Genomic DNA, 25,376 nt, shown 5'->3' with positions numbered 1-25,376 from the left:
TCAAAAATAAATAAATCAATAGTAGTCAGCACTGACTGAAAGATTGCTCTGGGTGAATTGTCGCTTTTTCCTGTGGGAACGTTTCTATCCTCCCTTGTGTTCTGCTCTCACAGAGCCAGGCCAAGGGAAGGAGGGTGAGGTGTTCATGGTCACAGGACAGAGTATCAGTTGGGGAAGGCGAAGGGTTCTGGAAACTGGTAAGGGTGAATGTAATTAATGCCACAGAAGGAAGTATACATTGGGGACCAGGTCTGGTAGTCCAGACACATCAAACCCCAGCTACTTCAGAGGCTTGAGGCAAGGATACCACTGAGTTTAAGGCCAGCTTGGGCATGGTGTAGTAAGGGATTGTCTTGAAGGTTAAAATAAAGGGCTGGGGAGGTAGCTCAGTGATAGAGTGCTTACCTAGTGTTTTAGTCGGGGCTGCTATTGCTGTGATGAAACACCACGACCAAAAGCAAGCTGGGGAGGAAAGCATTTATTGACTCACACTTACATATCACTCACTGTTCATCACTGAAGGCAGTCAGGACAGGTACTCAAACAGGGCAGGAGCCTGGAGGCAGAGGCCATGGAGGGGGGCTGCTTACTGGCTTACTCAGCCTACTTTCTTATAGAACTCAGGACCACTAGTCCAGGGGTGGCCCCACCCACAATCACTAAGTAAGAAAAGGCCCAGGGCCTAGAGAGACGGCTCAGTGGTTAAGAGCACTGACTGCTCTTCCAAAGGTTCTGAGTTCAATTCCCAGTAACCACATGGTGGCTCACAGCCATCTATAGTGGGGTTCAATGACCTCTTCGGGCATGCATGTGTACATGCAAATGGAGTACTCATTAAAAAAATACATAAATAAAATAAAAAAAGAAAGAAAGAAAATGCCCAGGGCTGGAGGGATTAAATGACGAAGAGCACTAGCTGCTCCTCCAGAGGACCTGGGTTCACTTCCTAGCATGCACATGGCAGCTCACAACTGTCTGTAACTCCAGTTCCAGGGGATCTAACAGACACACACTCAGGCAAAACATCAATTCACATAAAATAAAAGTAAATAATTTAAAAAATAGTAATAAAAGAAAAAATGCCCTATACCCAGATCGTGTGGAGGCATTTTCTCAGTTGAGATTCCCTCCTTTCAGATGACTCTAGCTGTGTCAAGTTGATATAAACTAGTCAGCGCAGCTAGTATGTGAGACCTAGGTTAAGTCCCTAGTATCACAAGGAAGTACATGCTTTGGAATGATGAAGGGCCAACCAGATGGTTCAGCAGGTAACAGCTTGTCACCATGTGTGATGACCTGGGTTTGACCCCTGAGACCCACAGGTAGAGGGAGAAAACTGACTCCCATGAGTTGTCCTCTGGCCTGCACACACATGCATCCATACACATATATTCTCTCTCAATAAACAAAATTAATAAAACCCAGAATGGCTAAATGATTACTTTTATCCTGTGTGTGTATAGCTGTCTGTCTGTCTGTCTCCATCATCCATCTATCTATATCTATCTATCATCTATCTGTCTATCATCTATATATCTGTGTGTGTGTGTGTGTGTGTGTGTGTGTGTGTATAGTTGTTGTTGAGACAAGGTTTCTCTGTGTACCTCTGGCTGTCTTGGAATTGGCTCTGTAGACCAGGCTGGCCTTGAACTCACAGAGATCCACCTGCCTCTGCCTCTGCTTCCTGAATGTTGTGATTAAAGACATGTGCCACCACCACCTGGCATCCTGTGTATATTTAAAAAAGAGAGAGAAAGAAGGAAGAAAGAAAAAAAGGAAGGAGAGAGAAAAGCCAGGCGGACAAAACCAGCCTGAAAGGAGGAATACCCCCTCGCGGTGTCTCTCTGGCCCGCTGTGTCTGACTTGCTCGTTGATGGAAACCCTTAGGTTGACCCACTGTGGTTGTACATTTGTGACCATTTTGACCTTGAACGGAAAGGATTTTCAGGGTCAAGCAGTCTCCTAGCATCCTTACATGGGGAAGAGGGATGCATTCTCTGCTGGAATGATAGGAGGGGTGTTGTCATAGTGTGTTCCACTCTGAGGCCGGACTATTTTGGTTTCTTGAAGACCATGCATGGTACCACATGCACTAATGAGAACCCCAGGTATGGTTGTCCCCTCAAACACATCTGGAAAGAGAGGATGGTACCTCAGTGCCCTGGGCAGGTCCCAGTTCCTCAGGCTGTCAGTTCCCAGATGGGGCCCTGGTGCCCCACAGCCCAGTTAATACTGTTGCTGTCCTCACAGTGTGGGTGAGGAGATGACCTGCCTGAGCTACCGTCTGGCTCTCCACTGCCCTCAGACTGTTCGGCAGTAACATCCTGCCACCTTGCAAGTTCTCTGCATTCTTGGTCTCTGGTTTAAAGTCCAGGAAGATTTTTTTTTATTATTATTATTATTATTATTATTATTATTATTATTATTATTATTATTATTTTATGTGTTTGGATGTTTTTTTTTGTCTGCATGTCTGTCTGTGTACCATGTGCATGTCTAGTACCCACGGAGGCCACAGGAGGCCATTGGATCCTTGGGAACTGGAGTTAGAGATGGTTGTGAGCTGCTCTGTGGGTGCTGGAAATCAGACCTGGGTCCTTTGGAAGAGCCACTTAACTCCTGAAGTATTAAAGTCCCAGAAGTGACAGAGCATAGCTTGTTCCTGGGGTTTCAGGCAATAGGCCTCTCTACTAAACCAGGACCTTGTGGGGAGTGACATGCTCCCCATTATTTGGAAAGAGCTGCATGTGTTTCTAGTGGTGTTGTACTTAGGTGAAGTCTGAAGTTTAAGGTAGACGGGTGGAAGGGGGGCAGTAGTGTGGAAGGGGGGCAGTAGTGTGGAAGGGGGGGCAGTAGTGTGGAAGGAAGGGGGCAGTAGTGTGGAAGGAAGGGGGGCAGTAGTGTGGAAGGAAGGGGGCAGTAGTGTGGAAGGAAGGGGGGCAGTAGTGTGGAAGGAAGGGGGGCAGTAGTGTGGAAGGAAGGGGGGGCAGTAGTGTGGAAGGAAGGGGGGCAGTAGTGTGGAAGGAAGGGGGGCAGTAGTGTGGAAGGAAGGGGGGCAGTAGTGTGGAAGGAAGGGGGCAGTAGTGTGGAAGGAAGGGGACAGGCAGTAGTGTGGAAGGAAGGGGGCAGTAGTGTGGAAGGAAGGGGACAGGCAGTAGTGTGGAAGGAAGGGGGGCAGTAGTGTGGAAGGAAGGGGGCAGTAGTGTGGAAGGAAGGGGACAGGCAGTAGTGATAGGGTCCAAGATGCTGGCCTTTAAGCTGCCCTGGGGTGGCCTTCAGTCTGACCGATTGGGACCGCCTCATCTCTGGACTGGGCCCACTGGTGACGCAGGTGGCCGAGAGACAGCACAGGTGCCTACAGCTTCTGTACCTGGGGCCTGCATGATGGGGTTACCCCTAAGCTGTTGATTTCCAGCTGTGACGTGTGATCTTATCATCTGTAGAGAGCTGGTTCACGTCATGCTGGTAACAGTTTCTTTCAGCCCATGGCCAGTGGCTGTGACTTGCTGATAGAGAACACCTGTCCTCTCTTTGGCCCAGACACCTCTGTCACTCCTGAGTGTGGGGTCACTGGGTACCCTTGTGGGACTCATGGGGGATGTGAGTGCCCTGGTGATGGCTCAGGGAGGTGTGGCGAGGCCCAGGATGCATGGGCTGCTTTTTCTCGATAGAAAGAGCCCAGCTTCAGCACACAGGTTTGATTCTGGTGTAAGTGTCCATTGTACTGAGACATGCTGAGGGCCGCCAGCTCTGCTGCTTTGTTCCCTGAATCTAGCCTGGGCCGCCTGTTTGCTATCATATGACTTGTTGTATCTCTTGTCTATCAGATGGAGATGGTACCAGTTTTCCCTTTTCTGGTCACTGGGTGGGTAAGCAGTGGGGAGGGCCACAGAGGCCCCTGGGAGGCTGGGGAGAGGGTTGGCAGGCCCCCAGCCCCTGGCCTGTCACAGGTTTTTATGTCTGCTAAGACGCTTTCCACATCTGTTTGCCTGAGTGACAGCAAGACAGCCTGTCGTGGTCAGTGCATGCAGCAAACGGTTCCCACCCCCTGCAACCCCGAGACCCTGGCTGCCCTTGTGTGCTGCTCTGCGGACGGACGCTGGCAGCCCATCCACCTGCGGCGTCTGATGCTCTGATGCTCCCAGCAGCACGTGCTCACCCGGTTTGTCTTTTTGAACAGAACCACCTCGCTGTGTTCTCCGTGCTTCACCCACTGGCCCCCAGCATAAGCTCCAGTGTGGCATCTAGTTTGGCATCCAGCACTGGCTCAGGGAGCTCCTCTCCCACCGCTCTGCCTGCCCTCCCTGCCCGTGCCCTCCCACTGGATCCAGCTGGCAACACAGTGGAGGCAGTCCTAGGTAAGTCCACACTTAGAGTGTTTCACACTGTGTCTGTCGTAGATGTTCAGGATGCACTGCTCTGTAGAAAAGCCGTTGACATGGTTTTGTTGTCTCTCAGTTTGAATCACTCGGTGCTCTGCAGTGCTCAGAACTGCAGCATATGTGGAGCCCGCATCAGATAGTGCACAAAACACCAAAGACCCGTGGCAAGTGGGCCTTGTGTCCCAGGGGCCAGAGGAAAATGGGGAGGCTAGTGAGAGTGGCACTGGAGATCATGATGAATTAAAGGTGGGGGTGATTGGGGCTGGAGAGATGGCTCAGCGGTTAAGAGCACTAGCTGCTCTTCCAGAGGTTCTGAGTTCAATTCCCAGCACCCACATGTTGGTTCACAGCCATCTGTAATGAGATTTGGCATACATGCAGACAGAATACTGTATACATAATAAAAAAAATCTTTTTTAAAAAGTGGGGACGATGACAGGGTCCAGAGGAGAGTGGTGAGGAAGCCTGGAGCAGATAACAGAGCTAACTGTCAGCTTGGTGGATTTTTTTAGTGCCTGGGAGTCGTTCAGTGTGGTGGTACCTGGGCTAGGATGGTGTATCGGCCTGAACAGGAGCCAAGGGCGTGAGCACAAAGGCCAGGATGAGTTAAGCAGATGGGCTGAGGCCAAGAGGAGTGAGGGTCTGCATTCCTGTGTGCACAGGTGCTCGTGAGTCACAGGTAGCATGTTCTGAGCTGCCGCGTTCCGGGGTCCCCAGGGCCCAGTTGACCCCAAGCCCGAGCTGTTTTGGTTTTGGTTTTGTTTGTTTTTTTGAGACAGCGTTTCTCTGTGTAGACCAGGCTGGCCTCAAACTCACAAAGATCCACCTGCTTCTGCCTCCTGAGCTCTTGGATTAAAGGAATGTGCCCCTGCCACCTAGTGTTTTTTTTTTAAAGATGTTATTTGCTTTTATGTATATATATATATATATATATATATATATATATATATATATATATATATATATATGAGTTTGCCTAAATGTATGTCTATACTGCGTGCATGCATTGCCTGTGGATGCCAGAAGGAGGGAATTGGTGCCCCTGGAAATGGAGCTAGAGATAGTTGTGAGCTGCCTCATGGGTGCTAGAAATTGAACCTGGGTCCCCTGGAAGAGCAGTCGGTGTGCTCTTAACCACTGAGGTATCCTTCCGTCCCCAAAGCCCGTATGACCATGGGAGGTACAAAGAAGAATGGCATTTGTGGTGATTTCAGAGATGAGGAACTGGAAAGGCAAGCCCTCTAGCTTGAAATAGGTCATGCTGCCTAGGGACCCAGAGTAAAGATGTCCGTGTCGATGTACAAGTAGACAAGCCTTACCTAGAGGACACAGCGGTGTCACCATCCCACAAGACAGCACAAGCTCTATCCACGTAGGCCTGCTAGAATCCTACATTGGATGCAGGTGGAGAATGATGCCACTAGTGCCGGAGGAGGAGACTTCCCTCCACCATCCTCAGGGGACATTAAAGACAGTCCTGACTACCTAGGGACTGCTGGGGAGTCCTGGAGCTGGTGGATGTGCTGCTGGGGCTCCTTCCATCACCACCACCCCTTTTTTGGTTTTTCAAGACAGGGTTTCTCTGTGTAGTTTTGGAGCCTGTCCTGGAACTCACTCTGTAGCTCAGGCTGGCCTTGAACTCACAGAGATCCACCTGCCTCTGCCTCCCGAGTGCTGGGATTAAAGGCATGCACCACCACTGCCTGGCTCCCTTTGGTTTTCTAGTGTAAAAGTAGAGAGGATACATAACAGAAGAATGTTAAGGGAAGTTAGATTCCCATCCCTGAACAAGCAGACTGTGTGGGTTCACCAAGGTGAAAGGTTGAACCAGGTGCTGTGAACATTAAGTGAATTGTCAGGTGTTTCAGATTGACAGATGTTAATGTATTTGCAGTAGTTTCCAGCCATCATTTAATATGCAATGCATGGTCTTAGCCGCAGAATCAGAACGTTGGAAAATGCATTTAATTTTTTTTTTGCATTATGGGGAATGAAACCCAAGGCCTCAAGTTTGGTAAGCCGCCTGTCTTCATTTACAGACAGTGTATTGTAGTTGCTGCTTCCTAGTTAAAATAGTGAACGCTTCCTCTCCTCACTCCTGAGGTCGTATGTAGTCATCTAGAAGGGTACTGTAATCTCAGTGCTTGGGAGGCTGAGGCAGGAGGATCACTGAGTCCTCCTAGACTGTATATCAAGACCCTCCCTGTCTCAAAACAAAGTCATAGCTGTAAGAGCCCCGTCTTCAGCATTGCCTGGCACAAGTCAGTGGCTGTCTTCCCAGTGATGGGTATCCATGGTTCCTAGGCACAGGGGCAATCCCTGCCTCTACCTAGTAGCTAGGTACTGACCCACATGCCGCCGCCTCATGGGGTTGGCCCTCATTCTGTGTCTTTCAGTTTTAAAGGGCTGGTGACGAAGAGGGGGTAGACTGGAAGGCAGTGTCTCTTTTGGGTTTCCTTCTAATTAAATAAGCCAAGTGCAGGGCCTGCCCGTACACCAGGGGCAGGGCCGAGGGTGGGGGGAGCGGAGTGGTTCTGTCGTCTGTGTGAACACGCCTCAGGCTCTTGGCCGCGGGGGAGTGAGCTCCTATGAGCATTCCCTATGCTCGGCCCATCCCTCCCTCTCCTGCCTCGCCCTCGGTTTCCGTCCCCACCCCTGCTAATCCGGCTTTCTGCCGCGAAAATCTTGCCCTCTCTAGCACACCTGGTAGGCGGGTGCTGTGGGGGCGTGGCCTGGTGCTCCGGGGGCAGGGTGCGGAGCGTGAGTGGGCGGGGCCTGTGCGCCGGCCCCGCCAGCGACTGGCGAGGGCGGAGCGCGAACCAGGCAGGTTTGAATCCTCAGTGACAGCCAGGGCTGCGGAGGATATGAGTCAGCATTGACAGTGGCTGCGGCAGATCCTGGTCTCGCGTCAGCCTGGCACCAAGTTGTGGGTCGTCATTTCTCAGCGCTTTGGAAAAGCAGGCATACGTCCTCCCTCCTCCTGAGGTGTGCATCCCCCTCTCCGGTGCGTGTCCTCCAGGGGGGCTTCTGTTCTACACTCACGTCCTCCCTGGTGGTGTTCCCCCTTGACTGATATCTCCTGTTGAGATCGTCCTGGTCGGCCAGCGTACCCCCAGGTGAAGTAACTGCTGGTAGTTTCCCTTCTAAGTGTACCCTTCCATCTTGGTGCGCATCTCTTCAGGTCATTTCCTTTCAAAATGCATGTCTGTCCAGGTGCATGTTCCCTGGAAACCATGTACTTCTTTCACCGTGAGAGCATGAGATGGATACCAGGCTTTTCAGACTGCAGAAGAGGTTAACTTAGATGCCTACTCTTAAGAACTTGCTTTTTGTTGGTGCTGCTTACCCAGGGCCCTGTTGCCCTCAAGGTGGCCCTCCTGCAGCCTGTCCCTAGAGTACTGGTGTCACCGGTTCCTCCTAATTATCCCAGTTCAGAGTGCAGGTATGCTGGTTGCTTGGTGCTCCTCTGTTTTGTAGTTGCAGATAGGGAAGGCACCCATCCTGTCTTGCCTTCAGCTCCTTCCCGCAGTCTGTGTGGTCTGTCACTTCGTGTATCCCTGATCCTGGGGGACTGCAGCACCTTTTGAATGTGCTGTGTCATATTGGGAACTGGGGATACCTGGGGCAATACTCAGCAGCTCTCTGCTGGTTGCTGTTGAGGTCCAGGTGGCTTCAGGCCATTTGGTGGAGCCAGTTCTGAGTTAGGCGACACAGACTGGCCCTCCAACACTTGTAGTTTGTGAAATGAGGCTCACCTGGATTGCCTTTTCCTAAGTTGGTTCCTCCTTTAAGTATATGACTCAGAAGTACTCGGTCTGATCATTGGGAATATTAGGGTTGGTGAGGTTGGAGAGAAGAGCCTGGTGGACTAGGGTGTAGGATGGGCTCCTGAACAGCACTCAAAAGAGTTGGGGAAGCTGGGCGGTGGTGGCGCATGCCTTTAATCCCAGCACTGGGAGGCAGAGCCTGGCGGATCTCTCTGAGTTCAAGGCCAGCCTGGGCTACAGAGCAAGATCCAGGACAGGCACTAAAACTATACAGAAACTGTCTTGAAAAAACAACAAAAGAGTTGGGGAGCCCCCTGGCTCTGAAATAGGGCTGACAGGGCCCAGAGGCTCCCCAGGTAGCCCCTTTTAGCTGACCTTTTGCTGGTCTCCAGGACAGTGGCTCACCCCCTGTGCTTCTCTTTGGGACTGATTGCATTATGGTCCCATCCCAGCTTGGCCCCTCTGAGCTCTATGTGCTGTGTAGTGCCAGGCTGCCTCTGCACCTAGGACTCTGTGCTGAGCCACAGAGACCGTGACCAGATTGAAGCATCCAGGGAACACACGTTCCCACTCCTATGCCTTTCTTTGCTCCTTGGTTCTTCGAATGAGTTTTTGCAACATTGCCAGGGGTGCAAGAGCAGTGGGACTGTCCCTCACTTAATTCTCCAGGCTGTCGCCTCCCTGCTCCAGATTAGGTGTAAAGGCTGGGTTGGGGCCTCTGCACTGGGACCAGCAGAGGCAGGACAGGGCAGGTTGCTGTGTGGAAGGATGGGGCGTGTCCTCGGTCTTCCTGCTTTGCCAGCTCTGTCCAGAGTAGTGGTTCAGCACACAGGGTTTGGGGGCTGGTGAGATCTGGGACTGGGGGGACATGCTCAGCAGTGGGTTATGATGAGGAAGGGCAGTGGCCAGGGAGGACTCACCAGGAAGCCTTGGCCAGCTCACTCAGGGTCTCAAGCTTGAGGAGCTAGAACTCTGTACAGGACAGGACAGGATTGTCCCTGCAAGTGGGAGGCAGCTACAAGAATGGCCAGAGGATGGATGGCAGGAGCTGCTAAAGCTTCTGGGGTCTTAGTTAGTGTGGGGTAGAGAGAAAGAGCTGTGCTTAGCTTGTTGTCATTGAAGAAGGGACCCTGAAGCATGTCTGCTCTTGGGAGACCCCTGCCCTCCCCAGCAGACTGAGAGATGAGATCCTAGGGGTGGGATGTGGTGCTGGGGGATAGCCATTTAGGGCACAGAGAAAGGGAGTAGGTAGTGTTGTGAGGATCCACCAGAGAAGATGACTCCAACGTGGGTTTGAGTCAGTAGAAAGTCGTTACTGGCCAGCTGGAGACTACCCTGGGTGTTCGAGACCAAGTGCAGTCCCAAGCCTTTCTCAGCGTGAGCTTTTGAGCACAAAACCCACATCCTGGGCTGACACATCTCATTTAGCAAGAACAGTTAGCCAGAAGCAGAACTATAGAAGCCAGAAAGCGGGGTTAGTACATTTGAGGACTTTCCCAGACTATGGACTTAGATGGTGTTAGGGCTCTGTTCTCATTTTGCTGCCTGTGTGCTGGGTTTTAAGGCCTGAATGGCACTCTGTCATGGCATCAGTTGTGCTAAGATCTTGGGGCTTACTAGGGTCTGGGGTCCTGTTACCATAGGGCTTCAGAAGCCACTATATATAGGCTGGGAAAGGCTTCAAGGCCCCCAGAGGGAGGCTGTGTGAGTGGGGTGCAGGAGTGCAGGCTCCGCAGGGATGAGGGAGCCCTGCAGAAACAAGTGCCTTGCAGGAGGCAGAGCTGGACAGAAGGATCTAGAAGGCAGAGAGAAGAGTGGGGCTTGAGGAGGTATGAGAACGAGAGGGCTAGGAGACTGAGCAGAGACAACAGCAGCAGGGCAGGGCCTGGGCACAGATGCCCTGACCACGCTGAACCCAGTTTGGCATGCGTTCCCAGCGAGAGACAGGCAGTTCTGTGAGTGCAGAGCAGGGTCTGGAGACCATGGGGCAGACATGGCAAGGGAGTGTCTCCAGGTGGGATCCCTTTGTTGTGGGTTGATTTGTATCCCCCCAGAAAGATGCGTCTAGACTGGGAATATAGTTCAGTGGTAGAACCTTTGCCTAGACTGTGAGGCTCAGGTTCGATTACCACCGTTGGAGGATACATCTGTGAATGTGTCCTCATTTGGAAATGAGGTCTTTGTCGTCAAGTTAAGATGATGTCGTTAGAGTAGGTCCTGATGCGCAGTGGTGGTGTCCGTCTAAGAAATATGGACACACGAGAGAGAACAGGATCGTGGCATTGGAGGCGGTCAGGGCCCATGTAGCCACACCTCTAGGAAGAGCTGACATCCCAGGAGGTAGAGCAATAATCCCTAAGCTAGTAGAAGGAGTGCAGGCAGGTCTGCACACTTCGACTTTGAACTTCAGGACTCTAAGACGATAAACTCCTGAGCTGAAACTACCTAGTAGGGGTCCTCAGTCCCCACAAGCCCAGGATACCCATGGTCCCTGGTCAGCTGAAAGCCCAGAAACCCATATCTCTCTGTCCCAAGCTGTTGCTCAGATAACAGGAGGTACGTACTGAAGGACCTCAGAAGCTCAGTCAGGGACAGGTGTCCAACATGGGGAGACACACAGGAATCAGGAAACCTGTGCAGCAGGAGGCCTGTGCCATTCATCAGCACTGGGACAGGGGCCTGCTTTGCCCTGATTTGCTTCTGCATTTGGACTCTCATTGTGGAGTTTCCCCTGGCAACTTGGTTTTTCTTTCCTTGTCATGATTCTCTACAGTCATCACACCAGTGCCTGGGTCCCGTGGCCCGAGAACATTGGGTTACAGAAGTAGGTGCTGGGGCAGCACCATCGTGCCTACACTGTATCTTGTTGCTTTCCTAAGCCTCATTGGATGGGGTGAAGAGGCCTGATTGAGAGCGGTTCTTATTAACCCTGTTCTTGAGTGTCGGGGTCCATGGTGTCAATGTCTAGGCCGGGAGCCCTGGGTTCCAGGTCTCAGGACCTGGCCAGCCCCGCCACCCTGCTCACTCACTCCGCAGCCTTATTGAAATGGCTTGTATTTGAGAGTGGTTGCCTGTAGATTTTTCCCATCTGGGGCCTCCTGGGGGTGGAGATCCCTGCAAGGGGTGGAGATCCCTGCAATGAGTGACCACGTGGTACAAGGGGGGAGATTTTCTACGGGGTGCTCTGGCAGCCTGGCCTCAGTTCCCTGAAGATTCCTCGAGACCCTTGTCTGAGGAGTTCCTTTCACAGCTCCAGTAGTGAGGGACATGGCTAGGTCTGCGGGAGCTGGGGTCCAGTTGTGCCAGCAGCTCTAGGGATACATTTAGAAACAACAGAAGTAAGCCAAAGGCCGATCCACTCTGGCGTGAGCCAGTATAATGGGTGTCACACGGCCACGAGGCTCCTCTCAGAAATTAGGAGCGTCTGGCTCACTCCTCATGGAGCCCCTGAGAACCAGTCATCAGGAGAGGTGTGTTCTGTGTTTGCTCGGGTGGTCACCATGAGGCTGAGGATGAGAATCAGAGACCAGGAAAGGAGGGTATGACTGGGGTTGGGCTCTGGTGTGCCCCATGCAGGTCCCCACAACTCTGAGGTGCAGCTGGGACTGTGGCAGTGCCACCCCGTCTCTCACTGATTAGGGTGTCATTTGCATTCCAGGCCACTCCTCGGCTGCAGCTACCCTTGAATTGACCTTGTGCACTGGCCTCTGCCACCCAGTGCCTCCTTTGCTTCATGGTAGACATGGTTCCCTGAATTCTCACCCTGGCTGAGACGTGTCTGGTTCTGTGCTAGGTAGAGACTCGACTAACCCTTGGGCAGTAGGGTATGCTGGCCACCTATATGTCACTGAGCAGTTCACCTGAAGTCCCTAATGGACATGACCCAGAGGACGTGGTGACATCCTACACAATTGGAGGCAGACAGTGGCTTCTAGAGTTTATGTTGACCTGGTACAGAGAGGTTTCCTTATAGCCTGTGGACTGTCATCCCGTCGTAGAGAGGCCTTTTGTATCCAGCAAGGGGAGAAGACCAGGCCCTTCAGGGAAAGTTTATGGTGACCTGTGGCATCTTTTTTATTGGGATTACAGGCATATGCCACCATACCCAGTATGTATGTTATCTTGAAGTTGAATTCAGAGTTCTTGGGAACTGGGGGGGGGGGGGGGGGCTTGGCCAGCAGTGGGGCATAGACTGTGCTGATGCACTGTGAAGGTTAGAGTGAAAAGTGGGTGGGAGAGACAGTAGTCACCATGGCAGCTGCAGTCTCATTGCTTCTCAGCACAGGTCCCTGCATGTTTGACTATGACTGTAAGGGAATGCGACACCACTCACAGGCATAGTCCTACAGCCAATTCCTGCCCCCCTCCCCTCTGGCTGTGCAGCCATCAACACGTCCCTACTACATGGTCCCTGAACAGCAGCCCCGTTCTGGCTGTGCTAGTTGGAGGCATGTCCTGGTCTCCTCCTCCTTCTGAAGTTCACTATGTAGACCAGATTGGCCTCCAACTGTGATTGTCCTGCCTTAGCTTCTGTAGTACTGGGATGCCAGGTGTATTCTATCACACCCAGCAACCTCTGCCCTTGATAAGGAGACTGTTTTTGACCTGAGTGTGGCGGTCCTGGTCTCTCTTAAGTCCTCAAGGTGTCAGAGTTCATTATCTTAGTATTCAGCCTAAAATGGCCTCAGAACCATTTGCCTGTTGGAATTGACCTCCTGTAAAATTTTTAATAGTTGAATGTATTTTCTTGGTCAAATTTTAACAAGTGGTTAGAAGTAAAGGAGACAAAGGTGGGCATCGGGTACATTCCTGTATGATCCCAGAACTTGGGAGGTGGAGGACAAGAGGATCAGAAGTTCAGGTTGCCCTTGGCCGCATAGTGAGTTGAAGACAGTCATGAGCTACATGAGATCCTATCTCAAAGAAACAAAAAGCAAACCAACAGAACGAAACAAAACAACACCTAGGAAGGAGGAGGTTTGTGGGCCAGGGCTGTGTCTCTGAGTGCAGCCAGGGCTGTTCAGATGATGCACTCTGGCTGTGGAGGAGAAGGCAGAGGCAGGTGCTGCAGTGGGTTGCCAGGGGCACTTTGGCTCTAGCTAGGTGGGTGTTGGTGGATATGGGGTCAGGGATTCCTCCTAAGAGGTTTTGTGTCATTGCTGGGTGAGAGGTGAGTGGGTAACACCAGGTTTATCTTACAGGTTCTGCATTAGATCTCCATCTTAGTGACATAAATATCGCGTCCTTAGATAAAGACTTGGAAGAGCAGGACCTTGGATTGACAGGTGAGAGCGCTGACTGAGCTCAGTGGAACCTTTAACTTCGTGCATGCTGCCTGGCTTAATGGAGGGGTTGGGCGGGAGGCCTCTGCTGGGATCCTCTTCTTGGAGTCACCTTCTTGCCTCTGCTACCTGCCTGTGTGGCTCAGTTTCCTGCTGCTTCCTCAGTTTACCTCTGTTGTGACAAAGCAACCCTTTAGACTTGCCTGGGACCTCTAATGAGGAAACACAAGAAATTATTTTTACGGCTGTGTGGCACAGAGAGAAGTTCCTGTTATTACATAATTTTCTTCATCCTGAAAGATATTTTCTCTGTTTCAAAAGAAATCTACCCATCTTAGAGTCCTGGTGGCTCTGTGAGTACCATGCTAGTGGCAAGTTCCTGGCTCTGCCAGGACCACTACCAGGGCTCTCCTGAGTTGGGGGTCCTGACAACTACACCCCTCTGGGTGGTCCTTGCTCGCTGGCCTGGTTCCTCGGGTGTCTTCTGAGGTGACCCTGCCCCTAGGTTTCCCTGGTGTCTAGCTGCCTAGTTCCTGACCTACAGGCTTATTGGCAAGTGGCTCTATGGCAGAAACCCCGCCTGCCCTCGTTCACTCAGCCTCCTCCTCCCACCAGGTCCCAGGTCGCTGGCAGGCTCAGCACCCGTCACCATTCCGGGCTCCCTGCCCCGCTCGCCATCCTTGCACTCGTCCTCATCCCTGTCCACCTCCCCACTCAGCTCGCTCTCCCAGTCCCTGTCGGGGCCACTCGTCTCCTCGGCTATGACGCCCCCCCAGCAGCCACCACCCCTCCGGTCGGAGCCGGCTACGCTGGGCTCTGCAGCCTCATCTTACAGCTCTTTAGGTGCGTGCCTGGGCGTGGGTCCCTCCCCGCCGGCTCTGGGCCCTCAAACAGGTCCTGTCCAATCTAGTCCTGGGGATTCCTGACCGCAGGGCTTCTCACCTCCATAGTTCTGTGTCTTGAGAGGCACCACCTGCTCCAGCCTACGTGGCATAGATGAGTGGACAGACATGGTAGACGTGTTACCTTGGGACATCTGGTTACCCACAGCTGGGCATTCTCACAGCCTTCCTCTACATCACAACCTCTTGCTTGCCAGCTCACTTAGGGCTCTGGGCGGGGCATACATGGAGCTACCTTGGGGTCCCCACAGGCACAGTATCTAGGATTCATTGTATGATACAGGCTGAGAGGGAGCTGGTATGACAGATCAGCAGGACTCTTGTCTTCTGCTCTCTTATTTCCATTAAGAGGCTGTTCACATCTGTTCTATTTAGAAATGTGCCCATCTCCAGATGTATTTTAACTGATAATTAACATACATGAGGTAACCTTAGAACTAGAGCTCTTCTGAACCTCCAGGGTCTGCTATGTAATGAGGGCCTGTTAGGGCTAGGAACTCTGAACCTATTTTCTGTTCACACTCTGATCTTCCTGAGCCAACTGGGCCTCATTTAGGGGAGGCAGTCTTGGAGCTGAGTCTTGAGCAGTCATGAACAAGGGACTTACAGGGTACCAAGGTGGGTGGCCAGGTGAGGGGCAGAAACACCTGCAGACACCTCAGGCCTTGGGTGCAGCATGGACTGTATCATCCCTGTCTCTCCTAAACTCAGGTTTGAACGGCGTCCCTGGGAGCATCTGGGACTTTGTTTCTGGCAGCTTCTCTCCTAGCCCATCCCCCATTCTGAACTCTGGCCCTTCGGCTTCCTCAAGTGCAAGTCCAAACAGTGCTGAGCTGGCACGGGTCAGGCGACAGCTAGAGGAAGCCAAAAGGAAGATCAGGCAGTGGGAAGAGTCTTGGCAGCAAGTGAAGCAGGTGAGCATGTGGGAAGGGAGGGGCCGGGCTTGCGGGTGAGGGGAGAAAGGGGTTTGGATACACAGGCAGGTGAGCATGTGGGAAGGGAGGGGCCGGGCTTGCGGGTGAGGGGAGAAAGGGGTTTGGATACACAGGCAGGTGAGCATGTGGAAGGCCAGGCGTGGCTGCCTTCTGCATGGTATCTTGGGTTTTAGGCCTGTGATGCCTGGCAGAGAGAGGCTCAGGAGGCCAAGGAGAGAGCCCGTGTGGCGGACAGTGACCGGCAGCTGGCCGTGCAGAGGAAGGAGGAGGTGGAGGCCCAGGTGAAGCAGCTGCAGGAGGAACTAGAGGGCCTGGGTCTGTCCTCACTGCCAGGGCTGCGGAGCTTGGGGGACATCAGCGACATCCCTCTCCCCAAGCTGCATTCGCTGCAGAACCAGCTGCGCCTGGACCTAGAGGCCGTGGACGGGGTGAGTCCTGCCAAGTAGTTGCTGTCACTTGGGGGGAGGGCAAAGGGGACTGGCTAGTGAGGGCCTGAGACCTGGCCAGATAGTGCTTCTCCTTCCTCTTCCCTGGCTTCTTGCCTGGACTCTGGTTGGTGCCTTTTGCATGTGTCCCATTGACCACAACCAAGGTCCAACTACCACATGTCCTTTGTCTCCAAGATGCAGTGCCCTGGGCTCGGGCTACTCTCAGCCATGGGATCCCACTTAGCACTCGTGGGTACCCAGCTGCCAGCCTTGCCTGTGGCTAGAGTGGCTCTGCTTCAAGACCCAGCTCTCTGATGGGGCTGGGGGTCTTCTGCTGACTGCCCTTCCCTGTGGACCTCCTGCCAAGTGTCCACCCCAGGCCTGACACTCAGGATTTCTATGGCACTGCTGCTGTAGCTGGTGGCCCACTGTCCTGGGATACAGTCATTTGCTTGGCCTTACTTGATACGACTTGTGCCAGCCCGGTGCCTTGACCTGACTAGGGGCAGTAAGGGAGTGAAGAAAAGACAAACACTGAAGAAACAGAACGTGGACACAGAATAGCTGGGGCCAGGTGGGCTGTGCATGCTTCTGATGGAGCTGTGCCTACTACCAAAGCAACCTGGAACCTTAACGTGTTTATTACGTACAGCCCAGAGGAGGCAGCAAGGAGGAGTTAGCTTGTCTAGGTGGGAGGAGTCTATAGGTGAGCAGTCTCAGAGGAGGAAATATTTGCGAGGAGGAAGCTGCATGCAGTTGCTCTTTTTTGCACACACTGGTCAAATGTTTTTAAACACTCGAACTTGGACCAGAGGAAGGCTTTGCCAATCCCAAGCCTGACCTCTATTGAAAGGCTTTGCCAGTTTCCCATGGGTCTGAGGCATTATCCTTCCTTGATATAGTCATATCCATGTCAACTATACACATTCACTCAGGGCCTTCTTGGCTCCCCACACTCTCAACAACCACCTCTTCCCACAGGTGATCTTCCAACTTCGTGCCAAACAGTGTGTGGGCTGCCAGGAGAGGGCCCGTGGCACTGTCCTTCGGCCCTGCCAGCACCGTGTTTTATGTGAGCTGTGTGCAGCCAGTACCCCTGAGTGCCCCTACTGCAAGGGCCAGCCCCTCCCATGGTGATGAGAACCAGACCCATTCCTTCCCTGGTGAGCAGTGCAAAGGCCTCAGCATGCCCTGTGCCACTACAGTGTCGAAACTGGCCTCCAGTACCACCCACGCCAGGATGTGAGTTCATGCCCACTGCCCAACAGCCTTTCAAATCACTTTTTCTTCCCTACCATGTCCTACCAATGGTGTCAAGGTATTCTCAGAAAACCTCTGAAGCACCACCAAACCCACCGCCTGTCCCAATGGGCAGGTGGCATGTTTTTGGTGCCCCCAGTCCTGACACTGCTGTGGCCAGGCCAGTGGGAGGTCAGGCCTTGTCAAAGCACTTTGTAAACCGAGGAATTTAGACATTATAAATTGTATAAGCTGCTTTCTAGGTCCCTGTTTTTTAATATGCGATAACATGAAGCTTTATAAGTGTACTGTGAACTTGAAGTTTCCTATCTATCAGTTTGTTGTTAACTCATAGTAATGGTAACTACGTTAGATTTCATATTCTGAAACTATTTAGGAAATGAACATTTATCTAGTAGTGAAGAAGACCTAGGATTTTTACATTTTAAAATTAAGTGCAAACAAATAGTATTTATAAGCAGAGTGGTTATTGAGAGACACATATACATTTAGATGTTCTTAATTTTATGAAAGGAACTAATTTTCCTAAACATGTGCGGGTGCACATGTAGATGGAGTTTTATATTCCAGTATCACAGAGTGATATCCAGAGCTCTGTCATGCACTTATGTGATCCGTGGCCACTTCCAAGTGCCTGTGCCTTGCAAAAGAAGTGAAGGAATTGGTTCATTTGGTTTTTTTCTTCTCCCTTGAAAGACAATTTCATGCTAATGAAAAATGCAGCAAAGGAATCAGGCATTCAGAGGAGTCCAAGATCTACTCGGGAAGGAGCTGTGTTCTGATGTCTTGTCTGTAATGGCAACGGTGCTGTGGACCCTGAGTCGCCTGGGCACCCTAGCTTGTGCTGAACTAAGGGACTGTGCACCTGGACTTCAGTCTGCTGCCCCTGTGACCATACTCACCTCTGGCTGATCCAGAGATTCCGGGACAGTTTTAGCAAACATCTGGTACCTGAGCTGTGCATCCAGTTATTACCAGAATCCATCCCATGACCAGCAACCCCGGCTCTGCTGCAGCTCACCCATCAGCTTCCAAGGCGAAGGCAGTGCCCGCCCCTCACAGCTTGGCCTCAGGCCCATGGCTAAAATTCTGCTGAGGATGTGTCTAGGGTGATGACTTCAGCCTCCTACAATAAGGACTGGGACTGTTCCTGGAAATCTAGGGGGAGACATCTGTCCAGGCAACCCCTACCCTTGGTGGCAGACCTAGGCAGGGCAGGTATCCTACCTGCGGGTTCTGCCCAGGCCTAGAAGTGGTTCTCTTCTCCCATGGCTTTGCCAAAGACTTTTAATAGCATTTTTTAAGTGCAAAGTGACTAGGTAAAATGTTTTTATCAGTGACCAAATTAGAATGTATTTAATATAGTAGGAGATTTAAAAGCATTTTTTAATATAAGACAAACTGGTAGAAAAGCTCTATCACTTTAAAGGAAGTGGATCCTCAACATTCCGCAGCTAGCCCACTACTTAATAAGGTAACTATTGACCTGGTTTTAGTAACTGTTTTGTTTTTAATTATAGTGATAATGATTTCTTAGCTCAGTACCTAGATCATGTGTATTTTGTGCTACTGTTACCATGGTTTAAGATTGTTTCTTTTTAATCATATTTATGCACTTGTTTCCCATACTGGCCTTTGGTCTCTGTGGTAACAGGACAGTGTTTGTGATTGATATCTCATCTGGACATTTTCAAGTTGTAACAGTTACAGGCATTAAGCTTTAGATTGTGTGTGAGCTACTCTGGTTAAACTCCTCCTGGGCTAACATTCCAGGCTAGGGCTGCGGCTATGGGACGGCTGTGTGATGGCTGGGGAGGCAGGAGGCAGTGTCCACTGGGTCCCAGCCCATGAGGGGAGCTCTCCTGAGCATCTGCTCTTCTGGAATCAGGCTGGGCTCTGAGGACAGGTGTGCAGGGGGAAGACCAAAGAAGGGGCCACTTCTCCCATCCATCCCAGACCTGTGAGCTAAGGCTCCTAGGATCTACCCTGGGTGGGAAGGGCCAAGGAGGGGAGAGAGGGGTTTAAGGCCCATCTGTGGGTAATGGAGGTGAGGCCATGGGTCTAGAAACTGAGGCTCACTATGGTCCTGTTGCTTGTTGTCTTTTAACTCTCTAGTGTTATTATTAACAGTAAACAATGGTGTCAAAGTTTTGTGTGCCTGGTTGGCAGACCTTCCCCCAGTGTGGATGCGCATGTGGATTAACTTATGGAAGCCTTTGTGTGCATTTGTTTTCAGAAACTAGTTGAGAATGTTATGTGAATGGAATCTTCTTAACCCAGAAGGTCGTATTTATAATACATACCCATTTACTTAGTGAATTGTTTAAAGTTGTTAACATTTGTTTAAATTTTTTTACTATAGCATTTATGCAATGGTTTACAGAATTCATGGAGTTATTTTTTATCAGTATGAGATTAATTAAAACTTTGAAATTTATTCTGTCTGGGTCTCTGAGCACAACAAAGACTGGCCAGCAGGTCCCTGCATCTGTCAGTGACCCTGCCTGGCCTAGAAGATGCCAAAAGAAGCCATGTCTTCACCACACCAGTTTTGTGCACCCCGCTGAGACCACACCTGACCTCTCTATGAAAGGACACTTGAGGCTGAGGATGTTTCTGTTCTTTATCTTTCATGACCACCTGGATCACAGGATGTTCCCACGTAGTCCTGGGTCACCCCGCAGCTGCTCGGAGGTTGTGCCTATGGGGAGCTGCTGACCCAGGTGCTTAGAGTGGGCGGTTTCTGCCAGAACGGATGTCATGTGAGGATCTGTCTCCCCATAGCTGCAGGCCCCACGGTGGCTGACAGCCGACCAGGGTAGGCAGACTGACCTGTGGGCTGAGTGTGGGGGATTCCATGCTGGTCCAGCAGACCGGTCAGTCTTCGTACCTCCTGGGACAGCTCTGAATGTGCCTGGACAAGAATGCCAGCTTGGTCAAACCCTGGTGGGGGCTACCAGGACTAGGGACCCTGTAACCTTCTCCCTGTCCCTAGACTCTACCTTTCGACAGTTGTCCAGGGTCTCAAGCCCCAGGCCCTTGGAACCTCCTGCCTGCTGGGTGGGATGAGTTTCTCCTGGGACCTTTAAATAGCCAGCATCTTCAAAAAGCACCCTCAGCAACTTCTTATAGCCCTGAAAGTGGAGGAGGCATAAGGAATACCTGGTAGAGTAGGCAAGGGGACACCCCCTGAGTGTGCACCCACCTGCAGTGTGATTAGCTCGTCCGCCAGGTCCTGTTCCATCTGGTCCCAGCGCTGCTGCAGGGCCTCTGGCAGGGTTGGATACACTACAGACCAATAGGAGCCAAACAAGGCTGAGCCTCTCACCTACCCTCCTCTTCCTTGGACCCAGCCCTACCCAGAAGCCTACCTAACAAAGAGTGGGGATGGCAGACGAGGGGGGTCTCGAATGTCAATGCATAGATACAGGTGCTTGGCTCAGACACATGGGCCAGTCGACTGGTCTTCCCACAGGTAAGCTCCACCTGGGAAGAGAGCCTCAGTAGCTTGTGGGGATGGGGTAGCTCTCTACCACTCACTCACATCCCCTATGGGCCTCACCTTGCTCTGCCTGCTTCGGGAGTGGCAGGAGTCCCCATCAGTCATCCACATGCCCTTGAAGGTATTGTTGGTGATTTCCCACTCGTGCCAGATGCTGGGGGGAAGAAGGGTGGCAAAGCAGTGATGTGGGGGCCTAGGGAGCAGGCACAGCACTGCTGCCCCGGCTCAGCTTACCCAAGGATGCCGCTGTAGGCATTCCAGCGGAAGGTCTGCTCGTGCTGGGTCACGTTGTGGAAAGGGCAGAACTCGTACTTGTACCTAGAGGCACAGGAGCATGAGGAGCCCTGCAGGCCAGCCCCACTCCACCCACCAGCCCGGCACTCACGTCGACTCCACTAGGCTGAAGCACTTGCCAGCAAGTCTGGAGAGATGCAGGGGCCCTGGGGGAGAAAAGCACAGCAATTCAACTTAAGTGTAAACCTGTATTACCCCTAAAGCTAGAAGCTAAGGTAGGCAAGAGGGCACTAACCATCAAGGCCGGAAAGCGCCAAGCTCCTTTCCCTATGGGATTGGGAATGGTCAGATGCTGGCTGACCTAACCCCTGGGGAGGACTGACACATCCCAGAACTGGCTATCTGTGGCAGGACTCCCATGCCTGTTCCTGTGGAGGGGCCTCAGTGTCTGCCTAGGCTGCCCACAACCTGGAACCTAGTTACAGACTTGGACCACAGACCCAGTGGCAGACACTAGCCAAGAAAGTAGAGGGGTGTGTGTGTGTGTGTGTGTGTGTGTGTGTGTGTGTGTGTGTACACATGTGTGCATACATGCTAGTGAGATTTGGGGAAGTTAAAGTAATAGCCATGTGGCAGCCTCAGGAAAATAGAAGGACTGACTAGCCCAAAGCTTAGGACCAGTCTGCAAAGATTGCCAGAGTATTCTGCTTTTTCAAAGCACCAATTTTCAACAAAACCCACAAGCCATACAAAGAAACAGGAATACATGTTTATTCAAAGGAGCATTTAAAAAATCCATAAGCCAGGCTATGTATGGTGGTGCACACCTTTGGTCCCAGCACCCTGGAGGCAGAGGCAGGTGGATCTATGCTCATGAATTGTTTTTAAAAAAAAATCCATAAGCCAATGGGGAATTCCATATCCAAGAAAACCATCCTTCAAATAGGAGGGGGCCGGTGAGACTCAGTAGTAGAGTGCTTACAGGTTTTGGAACTCTGACATTGGAATACATACTTGTTACATCTTGCTAAGCCCACTGTATCAACATACAATGATGTCCTTTCTAAAGAACTGCTAGTCTCTGAGCTGGGCATTGTAGTGCACACCTTTAATCCCAGCACTCAGGAGGCAGAGACAAGTGGATCTCTAAGGCTGAGGCCAAGTCTGGTCTACAGAATGAGTTCCAGGCCAGCCAGGGCTACATAGTGAGACCTTGTTTCAAAAATGAAAAATTTAGCCAGGCGGCGGCGGCGGCGGCGGCGGCGGCGGCGGCGGCGGCGGCGGCGGCGGCAGCGGCGGCGCACGCCTTTAATCCCAGCACTTGGGAGGCAGAGCCAGGAGGATCTCTGTGAGTTCAAGGCCAGCCTGAGCTACAGAGCGAGACCCAGGACAGGCACCAAAACTACACAGAGAAACCCTGTCTCGAAAAACAAAACAAAACAAAAAGGAAAAATTAAAAAAAATTTTAAGTTAACCACAATCCCATATAGGAAGGACTGCTATACAGCTCCCTCAGACCCTTTATAATTCATGTTTCCGATCACATGCTCAGACTGGCTGCTCACTGACCCAGATGTATAGTCAGTTCTTATGCACTGATTTTTTTTTGGGGGGGGGGGGCGGGGGGGGGCTTTCTGAGACAGGGTTTCTGTGTAGTCCTGGCTGTCCTGGAACTCACTTTGTAGTTCAAGGCTAGCCTTGAACTCACTGGAGATCTGCCTGCCTCCACCTCCCAAGTGCTTGGACTACAGTCTGCACCACCACCTGGCATGCATTGATCTTCTTCATTGCAGACTTGGCAACCACAGTAGTAGCATGGGTCTTTCTCATCCCTGTAACTCTAGCTACTTTATAAGAGATCTTCCTTCCTGTCTTCACCCAGCCACTGTATGGTGTCCTCTCAATTCAGGTTGAGTAGCTTCACTTGGTGTTTCTGCTAGGGCAGGTCTACTGATTCTCCTGCAGGGTCTGTTATTTAGAAAAACACCTGCCTTTTTGAGGGAGGACGCTGGGGCCGACTTAGGGCCTCGAGTATATATTCTGGAGTTCTAGTGCCTTGTGGCTTCTCCTAAGAAATGCACCTTAACTTCTTCACCTCAGGCTGAAGTGAAGGAGTGGAACAACACACTGTATGAGCTATGTGAGAAAAATAAGGACAAAAGCTGGTTCTCTGAAAAGCTCAGCAATCCCGACACTCGAGAAGCTGAGTGGGGTGCTTTTGTGCATGTAATCCCAGCACTGAGGAGGCTGCAGCAGGAGAGGTGTGGAGGTGCATGCCAGCAATGGGGAAATGACTTATTCTGGAAAGCATGAGGAACTGAGTGCGGGTCCTCTGCACCCACATAAGAAGCCGGACGCCTATAATCTCAGTGCTGGAGAGGCAGAGGTGGGGTGCACTTGTCTCTGGGGCTCCCTGGCCCACTAGCCTCACTGAACCTTTGAGCTTTAGATTCAGTGAGAGACCCTGACTCTTAACGTGGAAAGCAACAGAGGAAGACACCCACCTTTGACCTCTGGCTTCCACACAGGGGTACACACAAATACACAACAACACACAAAAAGAAAAAAACAAGGGGGCTGCGGAGAGCTTAGTGGTTACGAGCACTTGTTGCTCTAGTCAAGAGTCCTGGTTCGGTTCCCAGCACCCACATGGTGGCACCCACATGGTGGCTCACAGTCGTCTGTAATTCCGGTTCTAGGGGATCTAATGCCTTCTGACCTCTACAGGCACTTCACACAATATAGTACACAGACATGCATGCAAGCAAAGCACTCATATACATAAAATTTTAAAAGTTTACATAAAGATGAATAAATAAAATAGGAAAACCTGGGGGCTAAACTGACCAGGAAAAGCAAAACTCAAATAATTAAAACCAGAAATGAAGGTTGGGGCATTTGCTACCAATTTTACAGGAATAAAAAGGATTACAAGTCACTATGGACAATTTTACAACCATCAAATTGATATAAATGAAACCGACAAGTTTTTCCAAAACACAGGGTGTGCCAAGAATGGATGTGAGGAAACAGAAAATGTAAATTTAGCAAGCAAGGCATTTTAATGCAACCTGTCGCCTAGGCTGAATAACCATCCAACCAAGTAGGTCTCTTTCACACCTCTCCCCACCTCCTCTCCATTCTCTCTCCTGCCAAGACTGTCGTGGAACTTACCATGTAGCCCAGACCTGGTCTTGAACTAATGATCCTCTCCCTCAGCCTCCCAAGTGCTGGGATTGTAGTCTTGTGACAGCCTTGCACACTCTCTACTCTTTCCTTTTTCTTTCCAATATTACTCTCTATTAAAAATAAAATTAAACATATTTGCAGTTTTGGGTTCCTGGCAATGTCTGGCCCCTCCTCCTAGCCAACCAAGGAGCTACAAGCTAGTATGGAAAGGCTATGGTGAAATCCACATCTTACGCCACCTCCTCACACACATACATGTGCTCACAGTGTGATGGTAGCAGGCCTTTGGACTCCTGTGTTTATCAGGCATGCCCCAAGCAGTGTCATCCCATGAAAAGGACTTAAGATTTGTGATGACTGCCGAGCCTGACTGGTTCACTGCTGGAGGAGACTGGTAGATGTTCCCTGCCTACAGCTTCAGAAGCTCCAGCCATGGGCTACCTCTCCTCCAGGGGACCAATGCTACCAATCAGCATGTCCAGCACACCTCAGATAGTGGGTCACCAAATCCCCAGAGTGCTGTCCTCAGCTAGCCAACGTCCCTTCATGCTGACCAGCAGAGTCTCTTTCAACAGCTATGTCCCACTCTCTCTAGTCCAAAGTTCCCAGCTTTCCCGTGCAAAGGATTTTGATCTTGCTGATGCCCTCTCCGCTCCCTCAAATCTAGACAGGGCTAAACACACCTGGAGTGGCCTCTTCACGCCCAACACTCCTGCAACTCCTAATCAGTCTAAGTACCTGTGGGAAGTGGAGACTTTAGGATCCCAAGTTTAGGAGGCCAGCTTAAGTCTGTATGGAAACTCCATCTTAAAAACACAAAAGCTAGGGATGTAGCTCAACGCTAGAGCTTGCCTAGCCCTAGGTAATAGCCAGCACGGGGGTCGAAAGGGGGTTAAGAGTTCCAGTATATACACCCGAACATCTAAACACTCACAGGTTGACACACGGATGCATGAACCTCCAGCGAATACATTATCGGAATCTTTCATCCAAGGCACTCCATCCTGCCGCCCCCACCCCCAGCCGAGGGGCTTCCCTCGCCGCCCCGCCCCCCGTCAGCACCTCGGTCAGCTCCACGCTCCCTCCCGCGCTCACCCGACACAGGCGAAGGCTCTCTCTTAGGCTGAAGGCGACTTGCCTGGGGCAGGAACGGGTTATTCAGCCTAGGGGACAGAGAAGGTCAGGGGAGCCGGCCACGACCGGCCCCCACGCCGCGGGACCGCCAGACACTCACCCGAATGTGTTGGGTTCCTCTACCACCTTCATCTTCCCGGCACGTGCCGGCGCGGGCCCTGCGGAGAGCGAGGCGATGAGCAGGGAGCAGAGGCCGGCGACGCCGACGTGCGGAGGGGCGTGCTCGCGGAACCACCGACCGCGCGCCGCGAGCCCCAGCAACATCAGGAAGCCGGCCAGCCGCACCGCCATCGCGCCCGGGGGCCGCACGGTCACGTGAGCGAGAGCAGGAACTGCCTGCCCTCAAAACCGGAAGCGGCGC

At 51.7% G+C, this 25,376-nt stretch overlaps 2 protein-coding genes across 10 annotated transcripts in view; one reads left to right on the top strand and one right to left on the bottom strand.

Moving 5' to 3' along the window:
• The window catches only part of Unkl (unk like zinc finger), a 48,910-nt gene extending 29,517 nt beyond the window's left edge, over positions 1-19,393 (top strand). For 4 of the 9 annotated variants that reach the window (XM_016005568.3, XM_006971669.4, XM_076577528.1 and 1 more), the window contains exons 10-15: positions 4,181-4,358; positions 13,351-13,434; positions 14,047-14,274; positions 15,045-15,247; positions 15,442-15,696; positions 16,678-19,393. In XM_016005568.3, the coding sequence (XP_015861054.1) occupies positions 4,181-4,358; positions 13,351-13,434; positions 14,047-14,274; positions 15,045-15,247; positions 15,442-15,696; positions 16,678-16,833 (1,104 nt within the window). In that variant the 3' untranslated portion in view covers positions 16,834-19,393. Of the gene's footprint in view, positions 1-4,180; positions 4,359-7,221; positions 7,499-13,350; positions 13,435-14,046; positions 14,275-15,044; positions 15,248-15,441; positions 15,697-16,677 lie in introns of those variants that run through there. The other 5 variants (XM_016005565.2, XM_076577527.1, XR_001579614.2 and 2 more) reach the window with 4 other exon arrangements.
• Gnptg (N-acetylglucosamine-1-phosphate transferase subunit gamma) lies at positions 19,367-25,337 on the bottom strand. Its single transcript, XM_006971668.4, has 10 exons — positions 25,116-25,337; positions 24,977-25,044; positions 20,844-20,898; positions 20,693-20,776; positions 20,519-20,612; positions 20,328-20,442; positions 20,162-20,244; positions 19,959-20,090; positions 19,789-19,870; positions 19,367-19,699 (listed from the first exon to the last, which is right to left on the bottom strand). Exons 1-10 carry the CDS (start codon positions 25,304-25,306, stop codon positions 19,602-19,604), a joined length of 1,002 nt encoding a protein of 333 aa, XP_006971730.1. The 5' UTR covers positions 25,307-25,337; the 3' UTR covers positions 19,367-19,601.
• Between the last annotated feature and the right edge of the window lie 39 nt (positions 25,338-25,376).

Source organism: Peromyscus maniculatus, chromosome 8 (assembly GCF_049852395.1).
Source record: "Peromyscus maniculatus bairdii isolate BWxNUB_F1_BW_parent chromosome 8, HU_Pman_BW_mat_3.1, whole genome shotgun sequence".
Classification (NCBI taxonomy): domain Eukaryota; kingdom Metazoa; phylum Chordata; class Mammalia; order Rodentia; family Cricetidae; genus Peromyscus; species Peromyscus maniculatus.
Note: the sequence above shows the minus strand (reverse complement) of the source record. Positions and strands in the feature narration are given on the sequence as shown.